The sequence below is a fragment of the Musa acuminata genome, chromosome BXJ1-5 (genome assembly GCF_036884655.1).
Source record: "Musa acuminata AAA Group cultivar baxijiao chromosome BXJ1-5, Cavendish_Baxijiao_AAA, whole genome shotgun sequence".
NCBI lineage: Eukaryota > Viridiplantae > Streptophyta > Magnoliopsida > Zingiberales > Musaceae > Musa > Musa acuminata.
The window spans coordinates 48,186,929-48,211,986 of NC_088331.1; the positions used below are offsets into that span (position 1 = coordinate 48,186,929).

Genomic DNA, 25,058 nt, shown 5'->3' on the forward strand with positions numbered 1-25,058 from the left:
CTCTGAACCAAAGTATTATGAAGTCATACATTTAGCAGTCAGTATATTGCCAGTAGGGCAGTGATCTTCTTCTTCGGCAACTCTTTCCTTCAAAACAGTTGAAGAAGAATGAAAGGAACCAGACACCGAAGGGAATCGACTGTTTATTCCAAAGATAATAGTTTTCAAGACAAAATGAAGATGCTGTTGTTGCAGCACCATTGTTCAGCAGTTGATGAGACTAGATAATATATTCGCGCCACAGCTTCTTTTTCTTTCAAGTAAAGAAGAGAAAATTAATCGAGTTCACCACCATCGTTGCTCTCTCTCTCTCTCTCTCTCTCTCCGGATCGCCCAAGCCCATTACAGTAATCGACTACTCTAGTTTTACTGTGTAAGCCATCAAGACACGAACAATCTTCCTTGTGTGTAGAGCGACATCGGAGGCTGGCTTGCTTCAATGGGATTTTTGCTGCCAGCCAGCGTACAGCTGATGGTCGGTCTGGTAGTAGACAACATCTCCCTCGTCGCTGACAAAGTGATCGACTCTTAGACTCCTGAGCAGAACGCCAAAGAGGTGGAGTGGAAGAGGCCCAGATTTCTCTGGTTCTCGGTAATACTTGCCGAGTACAGGCTTAGCAGCCTTTGTCTGGAACAGAAGAGTGGAAGAACATGTTAGTGCACAGATTACATCGTCATGGATCGAGGAGAGAGGGAAATGGATTAGGAGCGTGACTGTATGCTTACTGCTTCTACTAGGTTGTAGTGTGGTATCTGGGGGAAGAGGTGGTGTACGACATGAGTTCCGATGTCATGGTGGATGCTGTTTATCCACCCGTAGTCTCTGTCCACTGTCGTCAGCCCTCCTCGCAGATAGTTCCATTCCTACGAGATGGAAGGAAGAAGGTGAAAGGTGATGATGCGAGCTAAAGGACAAGTAAGTCTCTACTTAAGTCGATTGCCGAGCAACATAACACCATGACTAAATTGTCTCCGCGAGGGTCAATTCGGAGGATTCACAACCCTGCCTGAATTAACTGTCTTGGAAAGCCGGCATGCATGTGGGAAGCCGGCCTTGTTCGCGTCAGATTTTGATGTTCGAGCCTCAACCTTCAACAAGAACAGTTGCTTTGACGAGGAATGCCCCTCTCTCTCTCTCTCTCTACTTGTGTGTGTTGGGTAATGGGCCCTGGTGTGGTGGTACTAGCTAGCTAGTTGCTTTTAACCTGGGACGTTACTCGTTGCTTTGAATTTGGTTGACTTGCTCGGCACTTCTGTAGAGGATTGATTCCACATCATAACTTGATTTGTCAATCAATTGATGAGTGCCCCACCACCATCATAAGATGCTGAATTCACTACATATACATGTATGTCTGTATGCAACAACCTATATTGATAACTGGCCGGCCCATCACCATTATAAGATGTTGTCGTGTGCATATAACCTATAGAGCAGCTCACAAAAAAGATGAAAGAACCAACTGGACTGTCCTTGAGTTTTATGATGAGGGAGGGAAGCATCGTCTTACCTTGCCACGGTACCAGGGGAGCCTTTCGCGGTGGCCATGGTGGTGCAGGTAAGTAACCAGATCTAACCACATGATGAAGACCTGATCCAAGGAAGTTGGAGATTACTGCATCAGATGCAATCGCAGGCCATGCTTTTGTAAGTTAATCGTCAACGTCGCATGGATATACTATGACTCACCAAGTGTGGTACGCCGTAGAATTTGAGCACCGCAACAGGGCCATACACCCAGGACAAAATGAGAAGCGATGCCACCATGGCTGACCAGCAGATGGTTGATACCATCACATCTTGTTTCTCCTCCGGATGAAACAGTTTGCTGTTGGGCAGGAAGTGAGAGCCTTCCTTCCCGGGGCTTCTCCACCACTGTCGGATCACAGCAACGAAGAAGAGATTTAAGTTCAAAGAATTGGCAAGGCCTGTCATCTCGGGTTAGACTCGGTGGACTCACCAGGTAGGCAGGGAAGGCAAACAAGGGGAAAGGTAACCTGAAACGCAACGTTCGGCTGGACGAAGCCATTCCCCTGTATGTCTTCTCGGTTAACTGAAACAAAGCACAAGTCAATTCCATTTGGCAAAGCAGATCGACTAATAATTTCATCGAAGGCCCCAATCTATGATGAGAAAGATTACTTGGGAGGGCAAAAAGAGTGGAGCGAGAATCTCAAGTATTGCAGGTGAATTCTTGCAAACTCCATAGCCAGACTCGAGCATCAAACTCTGGAGAGCTATCATGGATCCTATCGGGTTTAACATGCCATAAATGTCAGGATATGCTGTGATCCAAAGATCACGCATCTCTGACAATAGTCTGCCACAAATATCAATCATTCACCTTCAATCAATGACAACGCCATCCACACCTGTGGGGCTCGTTGTCAGTGACAGGAGCATGGATTGGACAACTCTACGATCTGCATCACCCTGCCCCTTAAACATGAATCCATCAAGTCCCTTGAACATGAATCCTTGATGATGGATTGGGTTGTTCATCGAGAAAATGTAATAATTCCCGGGGTATTTTTTTATTCATTTTAATCAAAGAATATTCACAGTCAAGGAGTCCTGGGAGATATTACTGTATCTCCTGTCGACTAGTGACTGAACAATATATAATTAGCACTGTGGACTGAAGAAACATGTGAGAGCAGCGCCAAGTTCGCACGCTCCCATAGGAAGAGCGATGGATGATCGGTCATATTTACATACTGTGGCATAATTGTCACAAGTTCCCATGTCTCAAGGTCATATCCAGCAGAAAAGTTGAGACGGTGCAGAGGAGAGAGAGAGAGAGAGAGAGAGAGCAGTGCACAGGAAGGAGCGGAGAACAGCTTTAGTGTGGGCTATTTGCAAGTTGCTCGAAAAAGAGACTCGATCAAAGAAAAAAGACCGAGACAGGTCGAGCCACGGGTGCCTTTTTCTTCTTCTCGAGGCAGAATCCAACCCCTCTCTTAGTGCTGTAGGTGTCAGGCCCCATTCCAGCAAAAAAATAATTCCATTGCTGGATTTCCAACAATCTTGTGGTCGACCGTCGGCCTTAGACATGAAATGGAGTCCGACCATCTTCACTGACACGCTAATCAAAACTTGGTAGTGGGCTCAGCGTTCCTGAAACTAACAGCCTGGAACTCGTCCACTACTAGTTGGCTACAGAATGTTGGGAGTTGTCCTCCGGCAACCAGAGCTACCTCCTCTCAAGGAACTTCTAATCTTGTTCTAAATTGAACTGAACTGGAGATCCCAGTTTTCGATTCCGATTATCAACTCTACATAGGATGTGCATAACCACGTTTTCCTAAATAGGCTCACCGAGCTGAACAACTTTCAAGCTGTACATATACTAGGAAGGACTCAGAATCGAATGCCATACGACCGAAATATTCTGAACCAACTTGTACAAGAACTAGAAAGGATAAACCAGCAAGACGTTTGCATTTGCAATGTTTAGAAGCAAAGAAAGAGATAATTATTACTGACCGGGTGCCATGATTCATCCTTGTCAACGTTCCCATGGTTCTGGTGATGAGTTCTGTGGCTAATCCTCCTGCTCCAAACCCCAACGGATGAGAATAGCAATAATAATAATAATGTGTATACATATCTGCGAACTCCCACCATGGGCTCCTGGTTAGGGAGCTGGAGATGAGGTGGAAGCAAGACTCACCATCCATGGTATGGCACCAGAATGGCGGAGTGAAGCAAGTGCCCCACCACATTGTTCAGCCGCACACTGTCGGAGAAGCTCCCGTGCCCACTGCCAACACAAGTCCTGTTAGTTCCTCTGCTCTGAACTCTATCGCACATTCGTTGATCAGCTCACAGCGAAAAACATCATTACATCTTTCTAAAGTCTAAGCTACAGCAATGCGAGCGTAGAAGACAGTGGGATGATGGAGTACCAGTCATGTCCTAGGACAAAAATGGCCCAAAACATGGTGCCTTGGGCGAGCCAATAGACATGCCAGAAGATCCAACTGTTAAGATGGCCGGCGGCGAGCGCAAGCGCGGCGATGACGACGACGTCGCGAAGGACGTAACTCATGGACCGCCATGAGTCCTTCACCCAGCAATGGCTCGGTATGGCCGCCCGGACCTCGCCGATCTTGAACGGCGGGCGGTTCGCGGACTCGAACTTCTCTTGCGGCTCCCCGCCGTTCACCAGTTCTGCTTCTTTCTTCGCCATGGCTACCATCTTCTTGGGAGCAGCCACAGCCCAAGACCAGGGCCAGATGTAGCGGAGGGAGATCCTGGGACGAGGAAATGAATACAACAGCCTCATGGTTTGTTGCTGGTCTGCGGCGTGGGGAGGAAGGGGGTGATTTGCCTGCGTATTTATTGACGCGCTCTCTCTCTCTCTCTCTCTCTCCGTTGGAAGCAGCTTCAGTGCGGACTTTGCTTTTGGCCGATCACTCCTCACAAGAATCACATGTGATAAATTCCTAAATATCTCAATATTTGATTCCTAATTATATACATGGTTAACAATATTCGTGCCCGACTTCACTCAAGCCTCGGCTCACGACGACGGGCATGTGCGTAGCTTCTCTCTCTTAGATAGATGTATATATATATATATATTGATAGATTTGGTATTGGTCAAGCCAAGCTCGGTATTTCCGATTGCACCCAACTGACCCATCGTCACCGTAGCGGTGGCCAGGTGGGCCTCCACCTGTCCCGCAACTGCTCAAGGTGGGGTCCATTCACTGGTGCGTCGTGAGATGAAAACCGCGTGACAAGCCTTCTCGCTGCCCGCTCGAGGCGTCTATTCAAGTTAAGAGGCACCGAGTAATTAAATGGAGATATTGCGTATGAAGTGCAGTGCAGTGCAGTAATCGAGGAGTGTCATGTGACCCAGCAGAAGCAGGCGTTGGAATAGTAATGAATGACCCCACCGGACTTGGACGAAAGATGCAGATCTGGATTCTGAAGTAGATCTATAAAATTGTATCCCCGGTACCACACAAGAACCATCATGATGGACGACCATTGGCAGAGAATCCAAAGTAAAGCCCATTCCATGCGTGATTTGGGCACGTAAATAGATCTGATCCTCTCGAGCTTTATGTCCACAGCGAGACAAGGGTGGCAGGATCCTCCTGTTCTCGTGCTTCGTCGTCTATCCGGTCCGTCTACTTGTGCTTTTACCGACGGTTGCACGATCATTAACTTTTTTATTTTTCCCCGTATATAATTTGAGCACGTAAAAAGGTGTAGGAAAGCTTACTCTTTGTGAGGTGTACCGCACGACTAGAACAATTATAGTCGAGTGGGCGACAACAGGCGCTCTCACTCATGTTCTATCGACCGCTACTGGGAAAGCAGTTGAGTTTCTTGGATCACGCAATCTTGGAAAGTGACCAACGAGTGGAGGCGATGTGGATTTGGCATGACAGGACACCAAGGTTGGGAGCGGGATGTGCGCGCTGCACAAGCAAGCTCGTTGGCTCGATCGACAGACATTTTGTACCTTGTCTCATCCTATATTCTCGAGCTTTGTTTGCGCAGGGAGGGAGGGAGGGAGGTGCGTGGGGGAGACCTGCTCGTGGCGAGTCCGTGATCCACTGGTAAAAGCAAGGGGAAAAAGATATAAAGAACTCCTCCTTTCCTTCAATTATGGTGGAGAGAGACATCAAGGTGCTGCTATGCTACCTCCTCCTGATCACCATGTGGTTTCGTCGGCGGGTGGGGCTGAGGAGGAAGTCCTAATCCTAGTCTCGGCTTGCCGATGAGGTGGTCTGCTCGTTAGTGCCGGGGAGCATGTAGGATCGGCCGCCGTACAAGATTCTAAAGTGCATGCCGCAGGATGCAAGATGTGTCATCGGTCGCGAGCGAGATCTGAATCCACCTAAGTTAGCGATTCCGGAGGACGCAGACTCCTACAAAATATTCCAAATATTAATTTACACAATCAAGATTGGCTTTAAATCTCTATAATAAACACATATTAATTTTCATATAATATATATATATATATATATATATATATATATATATATATATGTCTTTCGGTCACCATTAAAAAACAATAAAATTCGGAGAACCGTCGAGAGCGGCGGTCACCCGACCTCTATCGGCCCCGCAGGTTCGGTGAAACCATGTTGCATGTTGATCGTCCATCCATCATCCAATGGTGAGAGTTCCTCTCCTCGATTTGAAGGCCAAGTGTTCCCGCCACCTGTCACACCACCGCCCTCGCTTCCCCAACCGCAATCCTTCTTCGGACCATTTGGCCGTTAGATTTCTCCGACTCTCTCTCTCTCTCTCTCTCTCTCTCTCTCTCGCGAGGAATGGCCTGGCTTCGTTCCCTCCCTCGATTCTCCCGCTGCTCTCCCTCGATTCGACTCCTCTCCACCTTCTCCGGCGCCCGGGGCCCAGAAGCCGCGGGTGGTGGTGCTTGGGACGGGATGGGCCGGGTGCCGGCTGATGAAGGGCATCGACACCCGCCTCTACGACCTCGTCTGCATCTCCCCGAATGAATATGAGGTTCACTTGAATGTTATCTTCTGTATCTTAATGTTTCTCGTCGAATGATTAACTCGATTATGTACTTTCCAACGGTTGTGGCTCCTAAAGTCCTCCCATCGTATTATGGTTTTGTTTAGAGCTGCATGGATCTTTCACTTTTGTAAAAACATCGTATAAATATGAGGGTTCAGACACACAAGTGATGCTTATTCTCATACTGTTGACTAATTACGAGTGATCTAGCTTAAAGGTGATGGGGATATAAACAGGAATAACCTTTGTATAGGAACAAATACTAGAAGACCAAAATACGCAGCGGAATAAAATGGAAACACAATCAAACAGAACACCAAGATATACGTGGAAAACCCCTTCAATGTGAAGGGTAAAAATCACGGGGCAAACTAGAGATAATCCACTATGAGAATAATGAATATACAAATCTCAATCTCTTGCCCAAAACCCAAGCAACAACCACAAGAGAATAACTGGGATACAAGGATCACGTTACTGCTCACAATATCTAAAACCTCCCAAGTAATCACAGCAAGAGCCTACTGTAGATTTGATCTAACCTGAGATGAGAACACTGCTAGATGATTGTGAACAGTCTCTCTGCGTTGTCCTTGTCTTCTTCCCTTTCTTTCTCTTCCTCTTCTGCCTTGTTCTCCTTCTTCTCTTTGGAATTTCGTCGCTACAAAGATCTGCCTCGTTGCTGCCTTTTTATAGCTTTAATCTGCCTCTAAAACGCAGCCACCACACCCCCTAATCTTAATTAGGGTTAGGTTAAGAGGGGGTGTGAGCTGTGGGTTGATAAAGCCCACATGGGCTGAATATGGGCCATCAGCCCAACAACCTCCCCCTTCAGCCCATAAGGGAGGCTGTCCCATGACTCCTCAATGTGAAGCTATACCGACCAACTGTCGGCATATCTCCTGTCTTTCTTTTGTTAAGGTCTTCGTCAACATGTCTGCTCCGTTGTCATCTGTATGAATTTTCTGAAGCTGCAACTGCTTCTCTTCAAATACATTTCGAATCCAATGGTATCTGACATCTATATGCTTTGACTTGGAATGAAACATTGGGTTCTTACACAAATGGATGGCACTCTGGCTGTCACAATGCACCACATAATTTTCCTGTTTCAGCCCCAATTCTTGTAAGAATTCTTTCATCCATAACATTTCTTTGCATACCTCTGTAGCAGCAATATATTCTGCTTCTGTGGTGGAGAGAGCAATACACCTTTGTAACCTGGATTGCCATGACACAGCTCCCCCTGCAAAAGTAAGTACATAACCTGAAGTAGACTTCCTCGTATCTATATCTCTTGCCATATCTGCATCTGTGTAACCTGTTAACGCAGGTGGTCCACCTCCAAAGCTTAAACAAACCTTAGAGCTCCCTCTGAGATATCTAAAAATCCACTTCACTACTGCCCAGTGCTCTTTGCCTGGATTTGCAAGAAATCTGCTAGTAACACCCACTGCATATGCGATGTCCGGCCTCGTACATACCATTGCATACATTAAACTTCCAACTGCTGAAGCATAAGGAACCTTTTGCATTTTCTCCTTCTCCTCATCACTTGACGGACTCTGTTCTGAGCACAACTTGAAGTGACCTGCAAGAGGAGAACCAACTGGCTTAGCATTACTCATACTAAATCTTTCCAATACCTTCTCGATGTATTTCTCCTGTGACAACCAAATCTTCTTGTTTTTCCTGTCACGAGAAATCTGCATGCCTAGTATTTGCTTTGCTGGCCCCATGTCCTTCATTGCAAAAGACTCACTCAGTTCCTTCTTCAACCTGTCAATTTTAGACATATCTTTTCCAAGAATAAGTATGTCATCAACATAAAGTAAGAGAATAATAAAATTCTCACCAAACCATTTGATATACACACAATGATCTGAAGCCGTTCTTTTGTATCCATTTTCTGTCATAAATGAATCAAACTTTCTGTACCACTGTCTTGGAGCTTGCTTTAGCCCATACAAGCTCTTCTTCAACTTGCAGACAAAATTATCTTTACCTTTGACTTTGAAGCCTTCTGGTTGCTCCATATAAATTTCCTCCTCCAAATCACCATGAAGGAAAGCTGTCTTCACATCTAACTGCTCAACCTCCAAGTCCTGGCTAGCAGCAATACCAAGAGCAACACGAATAGAAGACATTTTAACAACAGGAGAAAATATCTCTTCAAAGTCAATACCTTTCTTTTGACCAAAGCCTTTCACAACCAATCTAGCTTTGTACTTTGGTTGAGAACAATATTCTTGAGTCTTCAACCTAAAAACCCACTTGTTCTTCAAGGCCTTCATTCCATTTGGTAGCAGCACCAAATCATAAGTGTGGTTCTTCTGAAGAGCATCCATCTCTTCCTGCATAGCAACTAACCACTTCTCTTTCTGCTCACTCTCAACTGCTTCCTGGTAACTCTCTGGTTCACCTGCATCAGTAAGCATCACATACTCATCTGTAGAGTATCTTCTGGAAGGTTGACGTTGTCTAGAAGATCTTCTCAATTGAGGTTCTGCGGGAACTTGCTCTCCTACTTCTTCTTGCTCAACATGTCCTGCAGGTAAATCAATATCAGGCTCTACACTATTTTCCTGCACATCTCCCCCATCACCCTGATATACTGGAGGAATAACTGGGTCACAATCTGCTAATCCTTCTACAGAAGTCTTGGCTGGTGCCTTCTTCTTCAAATCCTCAAAGGTTTGATCCTCAAAGAAGACCACATCTCTACTCTTGAACACCTTCTGCTTTTCTGGATCCCAAAGCCTGTAACCAAACTGATCATGTGAGTAACCAAGAAAAATACATTATTTAGACTTACCATCTAGCTTGGACCTCTCATTATCTGGAACATGTGCAAATGCACGACAACCAAACACTCTCAAATGCCTGTAGGAAACATCTTTCCCTGACCATACATGCTCTGCAACATCACCATCTAGGGCTGTACATGGTGATAAGTTGATCACATCAACTGCAGTCCTCAAAGCCTCATCCCAAAACCTTTTGGGTAGCTTGGCCTGTGAAAGCATACATCTGATCTTTTCCATGATGGTGCGGTTCATCCTCTCTGCAATTGCATTATGCTGAGGTGTACTAGGAACTGTCATCTCATGTTGGATCCCATGCGACCTGCAATAGTCATTAAACAATCCCATATACTCACCACCATTATCTGATCTTATGCATTTCAATTTCCTTTTTGTCTCCCTTTCAACCCTGGCATGAAACTCTTTGAAGACATTAATAACCTGATCTTTGGTCTTCAAAGCATAAGCCCAAACTTTCCTGGAAAAATCATCTATAAAAGTGACAAAATAAAGTGCACCACTTATACCAAGAACATCAACAGATCCACCAGGAGTTTTTGTCCTCAAAGGACCACATACATCTGTATAAACACGGTCTAAGGCATGCATTTTTCTAGACAAAGCAGCACTAGCAAATGAAACTCTATGTTGTTTACCAGCCAAACAATCAATACAAGGGTTCAGATGTATACCTCTGAGATCTGGTAATACATCTCTCTTGGAAAGAGCTTGCAGCCCCTTCTCGCTCATGTGTCCCAATCGCCTATGCCACAACTCCATACTGAAGTCTTTCTCTGTAGCATTTAACTGCTCACCATAAGCTTTAGCCTGCAACCTGTACAAAGTATGACATTTCTTTCCATTAGCTATAACAAGAGAACCCTTACTGAGCTTCCATTGCCCTCTGTGAAATCTGCTTTCATACTCTTCATCATCTAGTCTTCCAACTGAAATTAAATTTAGCCTCAAGTCAACCACATGCCTCACATCCTTAAGTACCAACTTACAGCCAAGGTTGGTCTTTAAATTGATATCACCCATGCCAATGATGTCTGCTGTGCCATAGTTGCCCATCTTGACAACACCAAAGTTTCCAGACCTGTATGTAGCAAAAAACTCCCTCCGTGGTGTAGCATGATAAGAAGCACCTGTGTCAATCACCCACTCAAGATCCTGACACACACAAGAAAAAATATCATCAGAAGGAGACAAAATCAAATAATCACCACCCTGCACTGTAGCTGTAGTATTATCCTTTGACTCTGTAGACTCCACTTCTTTTCCATTTTTCTTGTTCTTCTTAGGTTGCTTACATTGGTTCTTGTAATGTCCTTTCTCACCACAGTTATAGCAAACAATATCTTTTCTTGATCTTGACTTGCTCCTACCCATACGTGAACTGCTTCTAGACTTTGACCTTCCTCTGTTCTCTGAGATAAGTGCCTGTGAATCATTCTGAGATGTTGCCGAACTCTTTCTTCTCAACTCCTCATTCAACAAACTGCTTGTTACTTGACTCATAGTGACAATACCATCTGGCGCAGAATTACTAAGGGAAAACACCAGTGTCTCCCAACTTTCTGGTAATGAACTGAGAAGTAACAATGCATGCAACTCATCATCAAGAGACATTCTCATAGAGGATAACTGGTTAGTAATACTCTGCATTTCATTTAAATGCTCAGCAATAGAAGCACCCTCTCTATATTTTAGGTTCACAAGTTTTCTGATCAAAAAAGCTTTGTTGCCAGCTGTTTTTCTTTCATAGAGACTTTCCAATTTTTTCCAAAGAGAATATACAGAAATTTCAGTAGAAACATGGTGAAATACACTATCATCAAGCCACTGTCTAATAAATCCAATTGTTTTTCGATCTAACCTCTTCCACTCATCATCTATCATAGTTGTAGGTTTTGCACTATCCCCTTGCAAAGGTCCATACAAATCTTTGCAATACAAGAGATCTTCCATTCTTGGTTTCCATATCATCCAATTATTTCCATTCAAACTAATCATGCGAGAAATATTACTGGCCTCCATGTTCAAATACAAAAATTAAATCACCAAAACCCCGCTCTGATACCAGTTGATGGGGATATAAACAGGAATAACCTTTGTATAGGAACAAATACTAGAAGACCAAAATACGCAGCGGAATAAAATGGAAACACAATCAAACAGAACACCAAGATATACGTGGAAAACCCCTTCAATGTGAAGGGTAAAAACCACGGGGCAAACTAGAGATAATCCACTATGAGAATAATGAATATACAAATCTCAATCTCTTGCCCAAAACCGAAGCAACAACCACAAGAGAATAACTGGGATACAAGGATCACGTTACTGCCCACAATATCTAAAACCTCCCAAGTAATCACAGCAAGAGCCTACTGTAGATTTGATCTAACCTGAGATGAGAACACTGCTAGATGATTGTGAACAGTCTCTCTGCGTTGTCCTTGTCTTCTTCCCTTTCTTTCTCTTCCTCTTCTGCCTTGTTCTCCTTCTTCTTTTTGAAATTTCGTCGCTACAAAGATCTGCCTCGTTGCTGCCTTTTTATAGCTTTAATCTGCCTCTAAAACGCAGCCACCACACCCCCTAATCTTAATTAGGGTTAGGTTAAGAGGGGGTGTGAGCTGTGGGCTGATAAAGCCCACATGGGCTAAATATGGGCCATCAGCCCAACAAAAGGATCTTGAGTTTGGATTCCAATATCATCTCTCCCCTTTGAGATTGTAAAGGATGTTGAACCTGAAAAGATAATTCTCGATGATGGATCAGAAGTCCCGTGCGGGACTTCCTGTGTGGTCTACCGATGTTGGTCCCTCACCGCTCGTTAGATCTTTACAACTTCCAAAATCACCTGGTGGCAGGTATTATCTTCCTTTTTTTTCTTTGTATTGTTTTGTTTTAGTAGAGTATTGGGTTCAGTTTGTAAAGATGGGAGTGAATAGAGTTTTACATGAAAAGGAAACAGAGAATAGAATCAAAGCAAGACGAATGGTGGAATCGATGGAGAAGAAGAGTAAACAAAATACTTCATTTATTGTTGTTATTCTGCTTCATGAACAGGTATCCTCTTGGTTGCAAAATATACAGAGCTGAATCTTGATACAGCTTGTCCTGTGTCAAAATCTGTTTTATTCTATAGTCCTGAACTTGTTTTACTGGAAGTGACTCCTGAAATCAAAAGCAGGTTGCAGAAAGGGAGGGGAAATTTCTAGCTCGTCTATTGAATGGAATTGCTAAAACCGGTGGAGGCTATGCAGCAAAACATAAAGACTTGGTGACCCTTTTGTATATAGGCATCTTGGAAGCATGGCTACGGTTGGAAGATACAAAGCTCTCGTAGACCTTCGGCAAAACAAAGTAAATCATCATCATCATCATCATCATCATCATCATCATCATCATGTTGAAGTTTTACTGTCAAAGTAAAGCTTATTTTGTAAGCTTTTGCAGGATGCACGGGGGATTTCTCGTGCAGATTTTGTCAGCTGGCTCATTTGGCGATCTGCATATCATACTCGGGTGATTAGTTGGAGAAATAGATTCTATGTTGCTATCCACTGGCTTACCTACCACCTTTGTATTTGGTCGTGATATAAGCCGCACATAGAAACAGTTGATTAGGTATAGAAAACTTTACTCTTCATTCGATCACTAGAATCGTGTCTGTACATTTATAGTACAACCATCTCTCAACCCATAATTTTACATGTAAATACTGATATAGGGGATTGTATAATACACATCTTAAATAATAACAACAACAATAATAATAAAATCATAATGAATCGGTTACATTAATTTTTTTATCGTTATTGAGATCTATAAAAAGTTATATGTTTAGTTAAGTTTAGAATATTTAAATCTTTATTTATTTTTTGTCTTTCTTTGCTTTTCAATTGTACAAGTAACATTAACTATTTCACCTTTTCTTATGCGCATCAAGAGGTCTTATTATATATCAAAGTGATACCTAGTTGTTTACGAATATAAATATTTTTTTTCTATTTTTTTCTTATAATTTTATATATCTATATCAATATTTTGTATCTCAACAATACAAACTTTTTGTATATGTTGTTTCTTATCAGTTCAACATTTTTTATCAACTAAGATAATATCACTAATAAATAACATACATCTATAAGGTATTTATATAAATGATTCAGTAAGTTCATCCATTATCAATATAAAAAGATAGGGACTTAATATAGATTAATTGATGTAATTTTATGCTAATAAGAAACTCACTAAGCACACTCTGTGTAGTTCTAACACTAATGACTTCATTCTCATATATGTTTTTAGTAACATCAATATAATTAGTGAATACATATTTTTTAATCTAAAACTCACTATAATAAATCTCTAGAAATTAATTTTCTTTAAATCAATAAAAATCATATGCAAATCAATTATTTTTTACTATTTATATTTTTCATTAATTATATTAATAAATAAAAAATTATATGGTTGACTTTTTAATTATAAAATCAAATTAATTTTCAGATATATTTATTTCAAGGTTTATCCTATTTTCGATAATTTTTTTCACTAATATGACTTATGATTTTAATTCCTCTATAATTTGAATAATTTTTTACATCACCCTTATTTTTATAAATTGGTACTAAAAAACTCTTTCTTCATTCATCATATATCTTTTAGAGTCTCATGATTTACTAAATAAGCTAGTTAACTGGGCTGCTTTATTATCCTTTAAGAATACCTTCAGCCCCACACTTGTAGTTATTTTTATCATTTTTAATACATCTTTTACTTCATTAACTCTAATTTTATGAACAAATATATGATTATTAAATCTAATTTTTTAATCTTTAAAACGTGATCCTTAGTAAAAATTATTTTTTGAGCTTACACCACCACTGTCTTTTAAGATTAAGCTTGCATTTTTAGTTTCAACAAAATGTTTTTTTGTTAAACTTAATTTTATTTACGATCATTGTTCAAATAATATTAATATTATCTTCATCTAAGTTTTAAGTCGTCTCACTTTTTATCTCATTTTTAAATATTCAACCCTATTCTTAAAATAAGTATTTATAATTATAAGATTATGTAAAATTAAAAAAATCTAAAATCATACAATCATCTTCAATTTTCTCCTCATAACCAAAAACCCCCCATGCATTCTTTTATATTCGTTTTCCTTTTATATCATCTAAGCTTTGTCAAAAAAAAAATTTGGTTTGATCATTTAATTCAACATGTAAATTTTAGAACTATAGTTCTATCTTTAAAATTTTTTACATCTACAAATTATTCATAAGATCCTTATTAACAATAATTCTTACACCAATTTTATGTTTAACTTTTTCAACGTACTAAATATTAAATCTAGTCCTATCAACATCTTTTTATTTTTTTTTCCTATCTATGTAATCTCTTGTAAGAAAATAATATTCATGTTTTTTTCTATCTTAGTGTTTATCAATTTTAATTTCTTTTCAGAAAATATTTTTATATTCTGAGTTACTAACTTAGCTCTCCGTTCCCAAGTTAATTTTTTACTATCATTAATTCAAAATAATGAGAGAACATAAACTTACCTGACATCATATCATATCCGAACCTAAATGTGATTGTTTACTTTTAGACGATCTCTGGCTCATCATTTATAATTCGTTCGAGATACATAGATGATAAAGATGTCTAGTGTTATTTTCGGACGATAATCTATCTCTATACTAAAATGTATACCTTAAAGTTAAGGAAAAAAAAAAAAGAGAGAGAAAGAGAAGGCTATACACGTCATGATTTACATCAACAGAGAAGAGAAGCATGAGCGTGGTGCAAAAGCAGATGACGTCGTTTGACATGATGTTGTTGCATCAGTTTGAAGCCGGAGAAATGTTTCTTCTATTCCTTGGTAATCCAAGCTGTGTTTCTTTTAATTCTTTTTCATCTCTGTAGATTGGTAATAGAATATATGAGCGAATAAAACACGTACCGTTTTACATCGATCGAAATGACCTGTGAGAGAAGTCATCAAAGAGTCTCTGTTATTTGGTTGTTCCTTTCACTCTTCTCCGTTCGTCTCCTCCGTCCTTCCTGCCTGCCCGCTTGGGTTTACAGCTCACAGAAAAACATGACATGTAGAAGAAGCTCGTTAGATTAAACAAATATGAGTACGAATCGAAGAGAAAGAAATAGGAACCAACATGTGTTCGTTCGACAAAAGAACCAATCATGGCTGGCAGCAATGCATCATAGGATTAGCATATCATGTCACATTCATCGTGTAACACGCTGTACCGATTCTGATGGCAATAGTCGGAGGCGTACTCGACTCCGATGACATGGTGATCCGCTACTGCGAGTACGTGATGAACCAACGAAGAGCTAAGATGATGTTTGTACGGTTGGTGATTAAATGTCTTATTAATTAATTTTATTATATATATATATATATATATATATATTTATATATCAATTATAAATTTACACAATTTAATCACAGAACTCTACAATGATGGGGTGAAGTCTTTAACAAATAACTTAATTAGTAGGTTCAAAATTTACAGCATAAGATTTGAAATTCTCAATCCATCCATCGCAAATGGGTCGGATGCTTTGGTATAGATTCGATTCGTCTTAAGAACTGGGGATCGAGGACCGATTCAAACAAATGCAGGGGCTTACGTGAAAAAGGATCAATGCCGAAAACCCTCGAGCACGTGTGTGTCTCGTGCTTTCTACACGTCCTCGTGCTCGATATAAGTAGAAAGGATTGCCCTAGCCCACAACCGATCCATTACGCCGCCTGCCCGAAGGCCTAATTCCTAAATCGGCGCACCGATTGCTGTGCTCTCCATCTGATTTCTCCCTGGTACCAATCTATTTTGGGTGCTCTGATGATTCTTCTGATTTAATGCTATCCTTTTTTCCTTTTACTTTCTGTGATTTCTTTCGTTTGGTGTTTTTAGGGTGTAGGGTTTAGAGAGATGTCGGATGATGAAGCGAGAGAGGAGAAGGAGTTGGATCTCACCTCCCCCGATGTCGTCACCAAGTACAAGAGCGCCGCTGAGATCGTCAACAGTAGTGTTTCCGACCTTATTTATGATATCCTCCGATGTGAAATTTTACATGAAACAACTTTTAATTTTTGCACCGTGCAGAGGCGCTTCAGTTGGTGACATCCAAGTGCAAGCCCAAAGCCAAGATTGTTGATCTTTGCGAGCAAGGCGACGCTTTTATCAGGGAGTACGTTTTCTTGTTCGTTTTTATGTTTCCTTTCGTTTAGAACATCAACTTTCTCTACTTTTGATTTATACACTAGTGCGCAAGTTGAAGTTTGCATTGGTTGCAACAGGCAAGCTGGGAACATATACAAGAATGTAAAAAGAAAGATCGAGAGGGGTGTAGCTTTTCCCACATGCATTTCTGTCAATAATACCGTGTGTCATTTCTCACCGCTCGCCAGCGACGACGCTGTTCTGGAAGAGAATGACATCGTGAAAATGTATGTGTTGGCTCGTCTAGATTGTTAGCTCGCTCTCTGCATATTGGCTTGTTTGAGGCAGTGGCCATGTTTATACCTGTTCCGTGGTTCTCTGTCTTTCAGTGACATGGGATGCCACATCGATGGGTTTATTGCAGTGGTGGGGCACACTCATGTTATCCAGGAGGGGCCTGTGACTGGTAGAGCCGCAGATGTGATTGCTGCTGCTAATACCGCAGCAGAAGTTGCCTTAAGGCTTGTGAGGCCCGGAAAAAAGGTATCTGGACTTTGGAGTTTTCTAAATGCAGAATAAAGCTGAAATCGTTTTTCATGGTCACTGGTAGCTTTGAAAATGTTCGACTTATCAATAGAGTGTATTCTGGTTATTATTATTATTATTTTTTAACTACATGCCAACGAAGTGACCTTTGTTTCATTTCTTGGGGGATGATGCTAGATAGGGTTAATGTCAATAATTGGTGGTTGGCCTATGTTGGATTTTTTATAGTGCAACCTTCTATTAGTTCTTTTTCTATATTATGTCATTGCCAGAATGTTCTTGGTTTCTTGTGGTTCCTGGAGGAAGTTGGTTAAAATTTTATTTTTAGGTTCTTTTTTTCCGATAAAACTATTTTATTATTCTTTTAGTTTACAGAGGAAACGACCGTTAAACATAAAGTATCACTTATGTCTACATTGACACACATGCAGTGTGTTTGAACCAGGTAATGAATGGAAGTCTGTGCTGTTGTTCTTCTTGTTCTTTTTAAGTGCCTGTTAAAGACCATATGTTTTAAGAGCTGGTGAATAGCGACCGATATAAGCAGAAAACAAAAAAGTGTATATCTTTGTAGATGGACCTTGGGTCAGATCTATTTTGTTTAGATTCATTTGAATACCTTGAAGTCCTTGCCTATACCAGATGCAAGCATTGCGAATTTCTAGAAGATCAGTTGTGATTAGTTGTGTGGACTGTGCAGCTAGTGGATTAAATGTTATATTGGCAATATGGCTGTTTTGTAAATTCAGTTTGGATTTTGTTGCAGATTGTGTGCCTGAGATCTTCCAAATGCTCTCTATCATAATCCTGATAGCTTTATATTGCTTAAGCATTCTATTTCACTCGACCTATTCTAGCTGTCATTGTTCATGGACCGATAAATATCATACTGTACAAAACGGTACAATTGATTTGTTTTAGTATATCTTAGTGATTTGATGCCATGGAAAAGTTTATTTGAAGGCCAGTCTTCTGGAATTTAAAAATTAGATTGAGATGATCATTAGCCCTTTAGGAAACCTGAGATTATGATCGTTCAAAAATAAATAAATTACAAGATCGCTGGAATTTAGCAAAGAAGTAAAATAACTGAGAAAAGTAGGGTCTCTTTACCTTTTCTTGCGCTTCACTTGTTGCACTCTCATCCTATTTCCTCGTCTCTCAAGACAACCCCCAACAAAGGAGAGGGAGGACTAGTTGTTTTTGGATGGGTGGGGGGAGAACCTTTTTCGAACTCAGTTTGTTTGACAGCGGAACATAAATCCAGCCTGAAGTGGTTGTCATAGGAGTCAACTGACCACCACTGCAGTTGTGGATCTGCACTGGCTTATTTGAGAGGTGCCCAATAGTGTACTAATTAACCATTTTTTTTTGACATATTTAGTTAAATTTGTTATTGTTTTGATTAAGACAATAAGATGTTTAACTAAATATGTCAATGGCGGAAAAGGATCCATGTAGCCAACTCCAAACAGTTGGGGCTTGTGGCTTTGTTGTCATCATCTTATTGTTTTGATTAGATTATGTAAAAGCTTGAAACTTTCCTGTATTATTCTGACGTATATGATCATCTGTACATTACAATCGATACTAAATGTCCAACTTATCCTTCATTTGGATGGATGTTTTGAGTATGCCATTCAACTGGCCTTGAAATCACTTGAGTTTAATAACTTATGAGTTATGAAACAAAATATCATTTTCTGTAATGGCTAAAGAAATTCATACAAAATCAGTCACCTGGATTTCAAACAATGTTCACCCTCATGTTGTTTAATCAATTGTTTTACAATTGGTATGCCTTTCTGGGTTTTTCTTCTTCACAGAATATAATCGACTATATATATATATATATATATATATATATATATATATATATATATATATATATATATATATATATATATATATATATATTGCATCTGGAATGAATGAATTTTTCATGTTATTTTTAGTATATTGATTATTGTTTGTGATGTGTAGATTTGTATAATTATGTACCTCCACATGTACTCTTTGATTTGTGTTACTTCCTTTTTCCCCCCCTAAATTCTTTGTATAACCTTGAATACTTTTCAGCTAGATGAGGAATGGGTTCTACATATCTAATTGTGAATCTTTTTTTTTATGTTACTCTATTATGCTTATTACAAGCAGGTGCTCCTATGTGCCTTGTGAATTGTCAGCTAGTTTCAGATCCTTATCATACTTATTTGCTGTGGCAGAACAAGGATGTTACAGAAGCTATTCAGAAGGTAGCTGCTGCCTATGACTGCAAAATTGTTGAAGGAGTGCTTAGTCATCAGTTAAAGCAGTTTGTAATTGATGGGAACAAAGTCATAATCAGTGTAACAAACCCTGAAACACGTGTTGATGAATTCGAATTTGAAGAAAATGAAGTATATGCAATTGATGTTGTGACTAGTACAGGTGAAGGAAAGGTGAGAATGACTATCCGAAAGATGTCTCATGCGATGATCATCACTAAAATTCCTGCCTCTTGATAAATTGCTACTTTATTTGCACAAACCTTAGTCTCATATACTGATTTGCGGTATTTATTATGTTACTCGCAGCCAAAACTGTTGGATGAGAAGCAAACTACAATCTATAAAAGAGCCGTCGATAAAAATTACCACCTAAAAATGAAGTCTTCAAGGTTCATTTTCAGCGAAATAAGCCAAAAGTTTCCAATCATGCCATTTTCTGCAAGGTTAGTCATTTTCTATTCTTTGCCAGAGTTGAAGCAGTCTTTCCTTTTTCTTTCTTTGGCGTGAACTGTGTGCTTCTTTTTCTTCTAAACAGGGCTTTGGAAGAGAAGCGAGCTCGTCTTGGACTTGTTGAATGTGTGAACCATGACCTTTTGCAGCCGTACCCTGTGTTGCATGAGAAGCCTGGTACTCCTTTTTTCTCTCTTTTTCTACAAGACATTTGTATGTTGTTTGGTTGGCCTCATTTGTTCATTGTTCTTTCCTGTATCATGCTGTGAAACTTGACAAAGAAGTTGTTAACCTTTTTACTTACTTTACAGGAGACCTGGTTGCGCACATTAAATTTACAGTATTGTTGATGCCTAATGGGTCAGACAGGATTACCTCTCATCCACTTCAACAATTGCTGCCTTCCAAAATGATTGATGACAATGCCGAAATTAAAGCATGGATGGCCTTGGGAACAAAGACAAAGAAGAAAGGTGGAGGAAAGAAGAAAAAAGGTACGAAGACATTTGGTTCTTAACTTGAGCGGTGGTCTTTTCCTCCCAAATTCTAGTTTGAAATCATTCAGTGAATTGCTGTCGTGGGTGGGTGGCAAGCAATCTGAAGCTTGCGACTTGGCACCTGATTTAAAGATTTCAATTTTCTGATGATTTTTTTTGTTGTGTATAGGCCATGCTTTGAACACGTGATTTGGCTGATATATATGATTAGGGCGATTTATTCTGTGAATGGATAGTCTTAAATCTCTGTTTCTTTTGTTTTTCTTTGCTATTGCAGGCAAGAAAGGAGACGCCCAGGATGATGCAGTAGAATCTGAACCCAAGGATAGTGCATCAAATAGCACAGCGGCTTAGTGACTAAGCTAGAAAGTTTTGGTGCACCTTTATTACATTTATTAGTGGCTTCCCGAGCGTCATCCTTTCATGAATTTTATGTTTATTTATGGAAATGAAAATGCAAAATATTCTAATTTTGAGTAATGATTTTGGATTTTGTATCGAAAAATCTTACGAGCTCCGCCCTAGATGAAGACACAGATTCTCTATTGCTTCAGTTATGCACTTAAAACTGAGTGAAAAATGTTTTCGAAAAATATGTTGACTAAAAAATGATTTTTGAGTTTTCAGTTGCTGGTCGTTTATCTAACTTGTAAGACAACAATGATGGTTTCGAAGTTATTTCTAGGGCGGGACTATTATGGATTGTCTGCAATGACACATACCACTACAGTTTTAAAGTAGGAGGCCACCAGCGATGATGTTGGAATTGTATTGGCGGATTGTTATGGTTGTGGTTTTTCCCATGATCGTTGTTTTGTTTGACTTGATCCCCATACCTCGCCCTGCTCCCAACCATTTCACCATCGCGTGGGTTCCCGCCCAAACATGTATTGGTGGTTCATAAGAATTCGTGATCGCTCTCTCATGGCAAGCACCGGTCCCGATCTCTGAGTGGAGGCCCCAAGAGGCCGAGGACACCGGATCTCGGATCGCCCCCCCATTGTGGCCCTAGCGGAGGTTGCAGTCGTTACCGGCGAGGACGAGGACGTGCTCCTTGATCTGTAAGTCGGCCTCGATCCTCATCGATGACGGTGTTCCTATCGAATTCTTGTGGGTTCCTTTGTCTGCTTCTGTTGCCGTCGTGGCTGATGATGATGATGCTCCTCCGCTTGAAATGCGTAGATGTACCGATTTGATAAATAGGGTAATCAGTGGAAGGGGAGGGGGACCGGGGACGTGAAGTTCCCGGAAGCACAGGGTGACGCGGCCGGCAGTCCAAGACCCTCAAGATCACGCCAACAACCATCTTGGTTCAACGCTCATTCCTTTTGTTGATTTTAAGCTCTGCTGTTCTTGCTGCTTGTTTAGATTTTGTTGAGCTTTCGATTTGTCCTCATTTCCCCCCATTTCTTTTCGACTTCGTTTCGTATGCAGTTTGTGCCAACGATTAAGATCCAGGAGCATGCCGGCAACGATAAGTCCTACTACCTGTGGCATGGAGCAGTGATGGCGAATTGATGTTCTGCATCATCCGCTTCGACTCTGTCGAAGGTGAGCATCTCGTTCATTCTTTGCTAGCATAAATTTCTTATCTGGCACGAACTATTGATTCTTCGAGTGCCCCATCTTCTTCGAGTTCACGGCATACCACAAGGCGTATACATCTAGCGTCTCTTTTTGTTAGTTTATGTTTATTACTTGATTTGTGTAGTATGATTCTCCGCATCTTTTTGAGTCAACTTAGTTATTGTCAGCCATCAAAGAATTTCCAAGTACTAGCATTCTAAGGTTATACCTTTGCCGACTGTTCATGGCTACCTGCCTTATATTCAAGGTGATTGTGGCTCCGATATGGTACGCACCTTTGCTCCCAATGAGAAGCAAAGGTAGATCAGAAAGGTAAGCTGGGAAACAGATTGAAAAATTATTATTCATAGTTAAGGTGATACTATGATGATTGAATTCTTATGGTGGTTGGTGGCTGGGGACTAGAGATGGATGGCATGTGGTGAGCGATAAGATAGGAGACGATGTGATTGGTAAAACAATTAGCTGCCCATGTGAAGACCAGTCGTGAGTTGGACCGATAGCAAGATCATGGGTGTGTTTAAGAAGGTGATTGATTTGATTTGATTTGTTTGTTTCGGTGGCCTGTCTTCTTGTTCTTGTCCTGCTTTTGAGAACTCGGGAAATCGACTATTCTGACTCTCCTCCGAATGTGTTAGTTAATTCTCGACATACACGAGATTGTTCGTTTCGGAATTTTCTGTGTGTTGGAGATGGAAAGAAAATGTGAAAAATAGCCACAAACAGATGGATGGATGGATAAAGTCTCTGTGGCTGCGTCTCTGTCCATCTTTATCTTGTGATTGTTGGACTTGTTGGATTTATGAGCCAATTATCATAGGTCAGTTTGGTGGAGTCGGGCCACAGGAATCGCCGACCTTGGTCTGCGGGGGGGGGGGCCGACCACGGGTTTGGGTGGGTCGCAATAAATGGAGGAGGTCTCAAAGTATCATCAACCGACCGACCTTATGATCTATGGGACAACCTCGAGGCTAGCTTGTCAAATCTGATGATGGTGGTCCTCATCGTATCACCACCATGTCAGACGATCTGAAGATTACGTTCCCGCAACTACAACAGTAATTTTTTAGGCCAAAAAAACAGAAAATTACTGTGAATCAACAACAATCACTATCACTGGAGTCGATCCATATGGAGTTTTTTCTAGGATCAATCTCTGTTCGGAGACGATGTTGCCGGTGAATCCGAGAAGAATCTTGTTTTGGGATTATTGGTGATCGTTTCTTTTTCTGACCGATGTGCTTAACATGGAACAAAGTTAGAATCTGTAATCATAGCCTTCTCCCGACTATGTTTGCGACAACTGGTTTTAAATTTTGTGTCTCTGTTTCCACTGTGTTGGAACTCACACGCATATATATATATATATATACATATTCTTTCGTCACGGGACAACAGGAGCAACAGATACTTACTGCAGTCCCGAACAAGGGACGGTCTGAGAAACACAGTAAGTTGTGTGGGGGAACCTTAGTACAGTCTGAAAACAATGGCTATGACGGATGCCTTTCCAATCATGCCTGTAGTTTGCACCATCCCTTCTTCACGTCGTATAATGCCAAAGGAGATGTCCTTTCCCTCCTTCCTTCCTTCCTTCGTGTGCTCTTTGCTTTTTGGGAATAGAGATATTCATAGAATAGGACTCTGGTGGTTTGCAGTCCGGTGGTGATTTTTAATAACCCATTCCGAGTCGGAACCAGTGCAGCTCTCGGACAAAAAGGAGAAAAAGTAAATGAGGAGGTGGAGTACTCAAATGCTACATCAATGCGCTTGGGTGAAACTGGGGATGGTTGTTGACTGGGGGCTTACCGATGGCTGAATGCTTCGCTTCTTCCTCTTGGTCTGAGGAGGGCAGAGAAGACAGCTCCTGCTCTTCTCTCATGGCCCCTCTGCGGCTGCTTCCAGGGCAGGCCAAACCGGCGTCGGAGGCCAGGGACTCGGCGGCTTTGAGGATCCATAGCGAGGCCGAGAGGAGGCGTAGGGAGAGGATTAACGCTCATCTTTCCACCCTACGGCGTATGATTCCCAATTCTACCAAGGTACGTTTATCCTTCACCTGTGTGGATGTTATTTTAGCAAGGTACAAATGATTCATAAAGCAGGAAATTAAACTTGTCGATGAAAGATGACATAGTGATGGTAGTCATCGACTATCATCCGGTAACAGTCTTCTTCTTCTTCTTCTTCTTTTATTTGTGTGGATAAAATATATGTTCTCTTCGTTTATTTTTGCTTGTCGAGTACATCAACCTTATCTATGTGTCACTTTCTTAATTTTTAACATATGCAAGCTTGTTTGGTTGCCTTTTTCCGCTATAAAACGGACATCGTGGGGTTGTGATCAGTAATTAAAACCAGGACAAATGGACAACCATCTTCCTTATCTCTTCGGACAGCGGTCCTGTTGTGTCTTCAGCGTTCGGAAGCTTTTGGCTCATTTTTCAGCTGCAGCAATGCCCCCAAACTCTTGTCTGCTATACTCATTTGTCCTAATCCGGTCTCATCCGCCTGCAGATGGATAAGGCGTCGTTGCTGGGCAGGGTGGTGGATCATCTGAGGGATCTGAAGAGAAGGGCGCTCGACGTCGACGGAACCATCGCAATCCCCGCTGAAGTGAATGAAGTCGACGTGGAATTCAATGCAGGGCATCAGCATGCTTTCCCTGAGGAGGAGGAGGAGGGAGACGACGACGATAAGCTGTACATAAAAGCTTCAGTTTGCTGCGACGATCGGCCGGACTTGTTGGAAGAACTGAGCGATGCGTTCCGCCGGTTGGGGCTTCGAGCTGTCAGAGCGGACATGATGACTTTGGGGGGACGATCGCGGAACGTCTTCGTCTTGTTCTTGAAGGATGGTGATAGAAGCGTGTGCTTGAGCTCCCTCAACAGGTCCATAAGAGAGACGTTGGGCAGGGTAGCTTCTTCGGGTGCGCCGCAGTCCAACGTGTTCGTGAGCAGGAGACGCAAAGCCATGCGATCGCATTAGGGTATTCTATGTAGGACATGCATTATCGTGTGCTTTGATGGCGCCATTCTTGTTATGTTGACCGATCCCATTTAGTTAATGGTTGGACGCAAGATGTTGTTTACGTAAAGTATGTAAGTTTTATGTATTCTTAATTTTGGGTTTTCTTTGGATGATTGACATTGGTAGTTATTAGAAATAAAAAGTTTTAATATGAAAAC

At 41.2% G+C, this 25,058-nt stretch overlaps 3 protein-coding genes across 5 annotated transcripts; 2 read left to right on the forward strand and 1 right to left on the reverse strand.

The window, feature by feature from the left end:
* Positions 1–109: 109 nt before the first annotated feature.
* On the reverse strand, positions 110–4,345 carry LOC135674848 (fatty acid desaturase DES3-like). The gene is made up of 8 exons (XM_065185089.1): positions 3,910–4,345; positions 3,675–3,764; positions 3,488–3,554; positions 1,962–2,054; positions 1,691–1,876; positions 1,512–1,592; positions 727–864; positions 110–628 (listed from the first exon to the last, which is right to left on the reverse strand). The coding sequence occupies exons 1-8, from the start codon at positions 4,287–4,289 to the stop codon at positions 437–439; spliced, it is 1,227 nt and encodes a 408-aa protein (XP_065041161.1). The 5' UTR covers positions 4,290–4,345; the 3' UTR covers positions 110–436.
* Positions 4,346–16,039: 11,694 nt separating this feature from the next.
* LOC135674851 (ERBB-3 BINDING PROTEIN 1-like) lies at positions 16,040–20,783 on the forward strand. 2 transcript variants are annotated; one of them, XM_065185094.1, is made up of 10 exons: positions 16,040–16,177; positions 16,275–16,386; positions 16,467–16,551; positions 16,661–16,810; positions 16,913–17,066; positions 19,295–19,510; positions 19,646–19,782; positions 19,875–19,966; positions 20,101–20,283; positions 20,564–20,783. In XM_065185094.1, exons 2-10 carry the CDS (start codon positions 16,293–16,295, stop codon positions 20,638–20,640), a joined length of 1,188 nt encoding a protein of 395 aa, XP_065041166.1. In that variant the 5' UTR covers positions 16,040–16,177; positions 16,275–16,292; the 3' UTR covers positions 20,641–20,783. The 2 variants fall into 2 exon arrangements, with proteins under 2 accessions (XP_065041166.1, XP_065041167.1); XM_065185095.1 differs by having other exon boundaries at positions 16,088–16,177; positions 16,282–16,386.
* A 334-nt stretch (positions 20,784–21,117) lies between these two features.
* LOC103986076 (transcription factor bHLH30) lies at positions 21,118–25,027 on the forward strand. 2 transcript variants are annotated; one of them, XM_018826702.2, is made up of 5 exons: positions 21,118–21,347; positions 21,469–21,596; positions 21,721–21,837; positions 23,532–23,912; positions 24,388–25,027. In XM_018826702.2, exons 4-5 carry the CDS (start codon positions 23,685–23,687, stop codon positions 24,856–24,858), a joined length of 699 nt encoding a protein of 232 aa, XP_018682247.2. In that variant the 5' UTR covers positions 21,118–21,347; positions 21,469–21,596; positions 21,721–21,837; positions 23,532–23,684; the 3' UTR covers positions 24,859–25,027. The 2 variants fall into 2 exon arrangements, with proteins under 2 accessions (XP_018682247.2, XP_009402228.2); XM_009403953.3 differs by having other exon boundaries at positions 23,579–23,912.
* Positions 25,028–25,058: the final 31 nt, after the last annotated feature.

Excerpts from the sequence above, each read along its gene's own strand:
- LOC103986076 (XM_018826702.2), top strand. The coding sequence starts at position 23,685 with ATGGCTGAATGCTTCGCTTCTTCCTCTTGGTCTGAGGAGGGCAGAGAA. Across the intron at positions 23,913-24,387 it reads TGATTCCCAATTCTACCAAG|ATGGATAAGGCGTCGTTGCT; the intron begins GTACGTTTATCC and ends ATCCGCCTGCAG.
- LOC135674848 (XM_065185089.1), bottom strand. The coding sequence starts at position 4,289 with ATGAGGCTGTTGTATTCATTTCCTCGTCCCAGGATCTCCCTCCGCTAC. Across the intron at positions 3,555-3,674 it reads CTGGTGCCATACCATGGATG|GAGGATTAGCCACAGAACTC; the intron begins GTGAGTCTTGCT and ends GGTTTGGAGCAG. Across the intron at positions 1,877-1,961 it reads TTGCCTTCCCTGCCTACCTG|TGGTGGAGAAGCCCCGGGAA; the intron begins GTGAGTCCACCG and ends GTGATCCGACAG.
- LOC135674851 (XM_065185094.1), top strand. The coding sequence starts at position 16,293 with ATGTCGGATGATGAAGCGAGAGAGGAGAAGGAGTTGGATCTCACCTCC. Across the intron at positions 19,511-19,645 it reads CTAGTACAGGTGAAGGAAAG|CCAAAACTGTTGGATGAGAA; the intron begins GTGAGAATGACT and ends TGTTACTCGCAG. Across the intron at positions 20,284-20,563 it reads TGGAGGAAAGAAGAAAAAAG|GCAAGAAAGGAGACGCCCAG; the intron begins GTACGAAGACAT and ends TTGCTATTGCAG.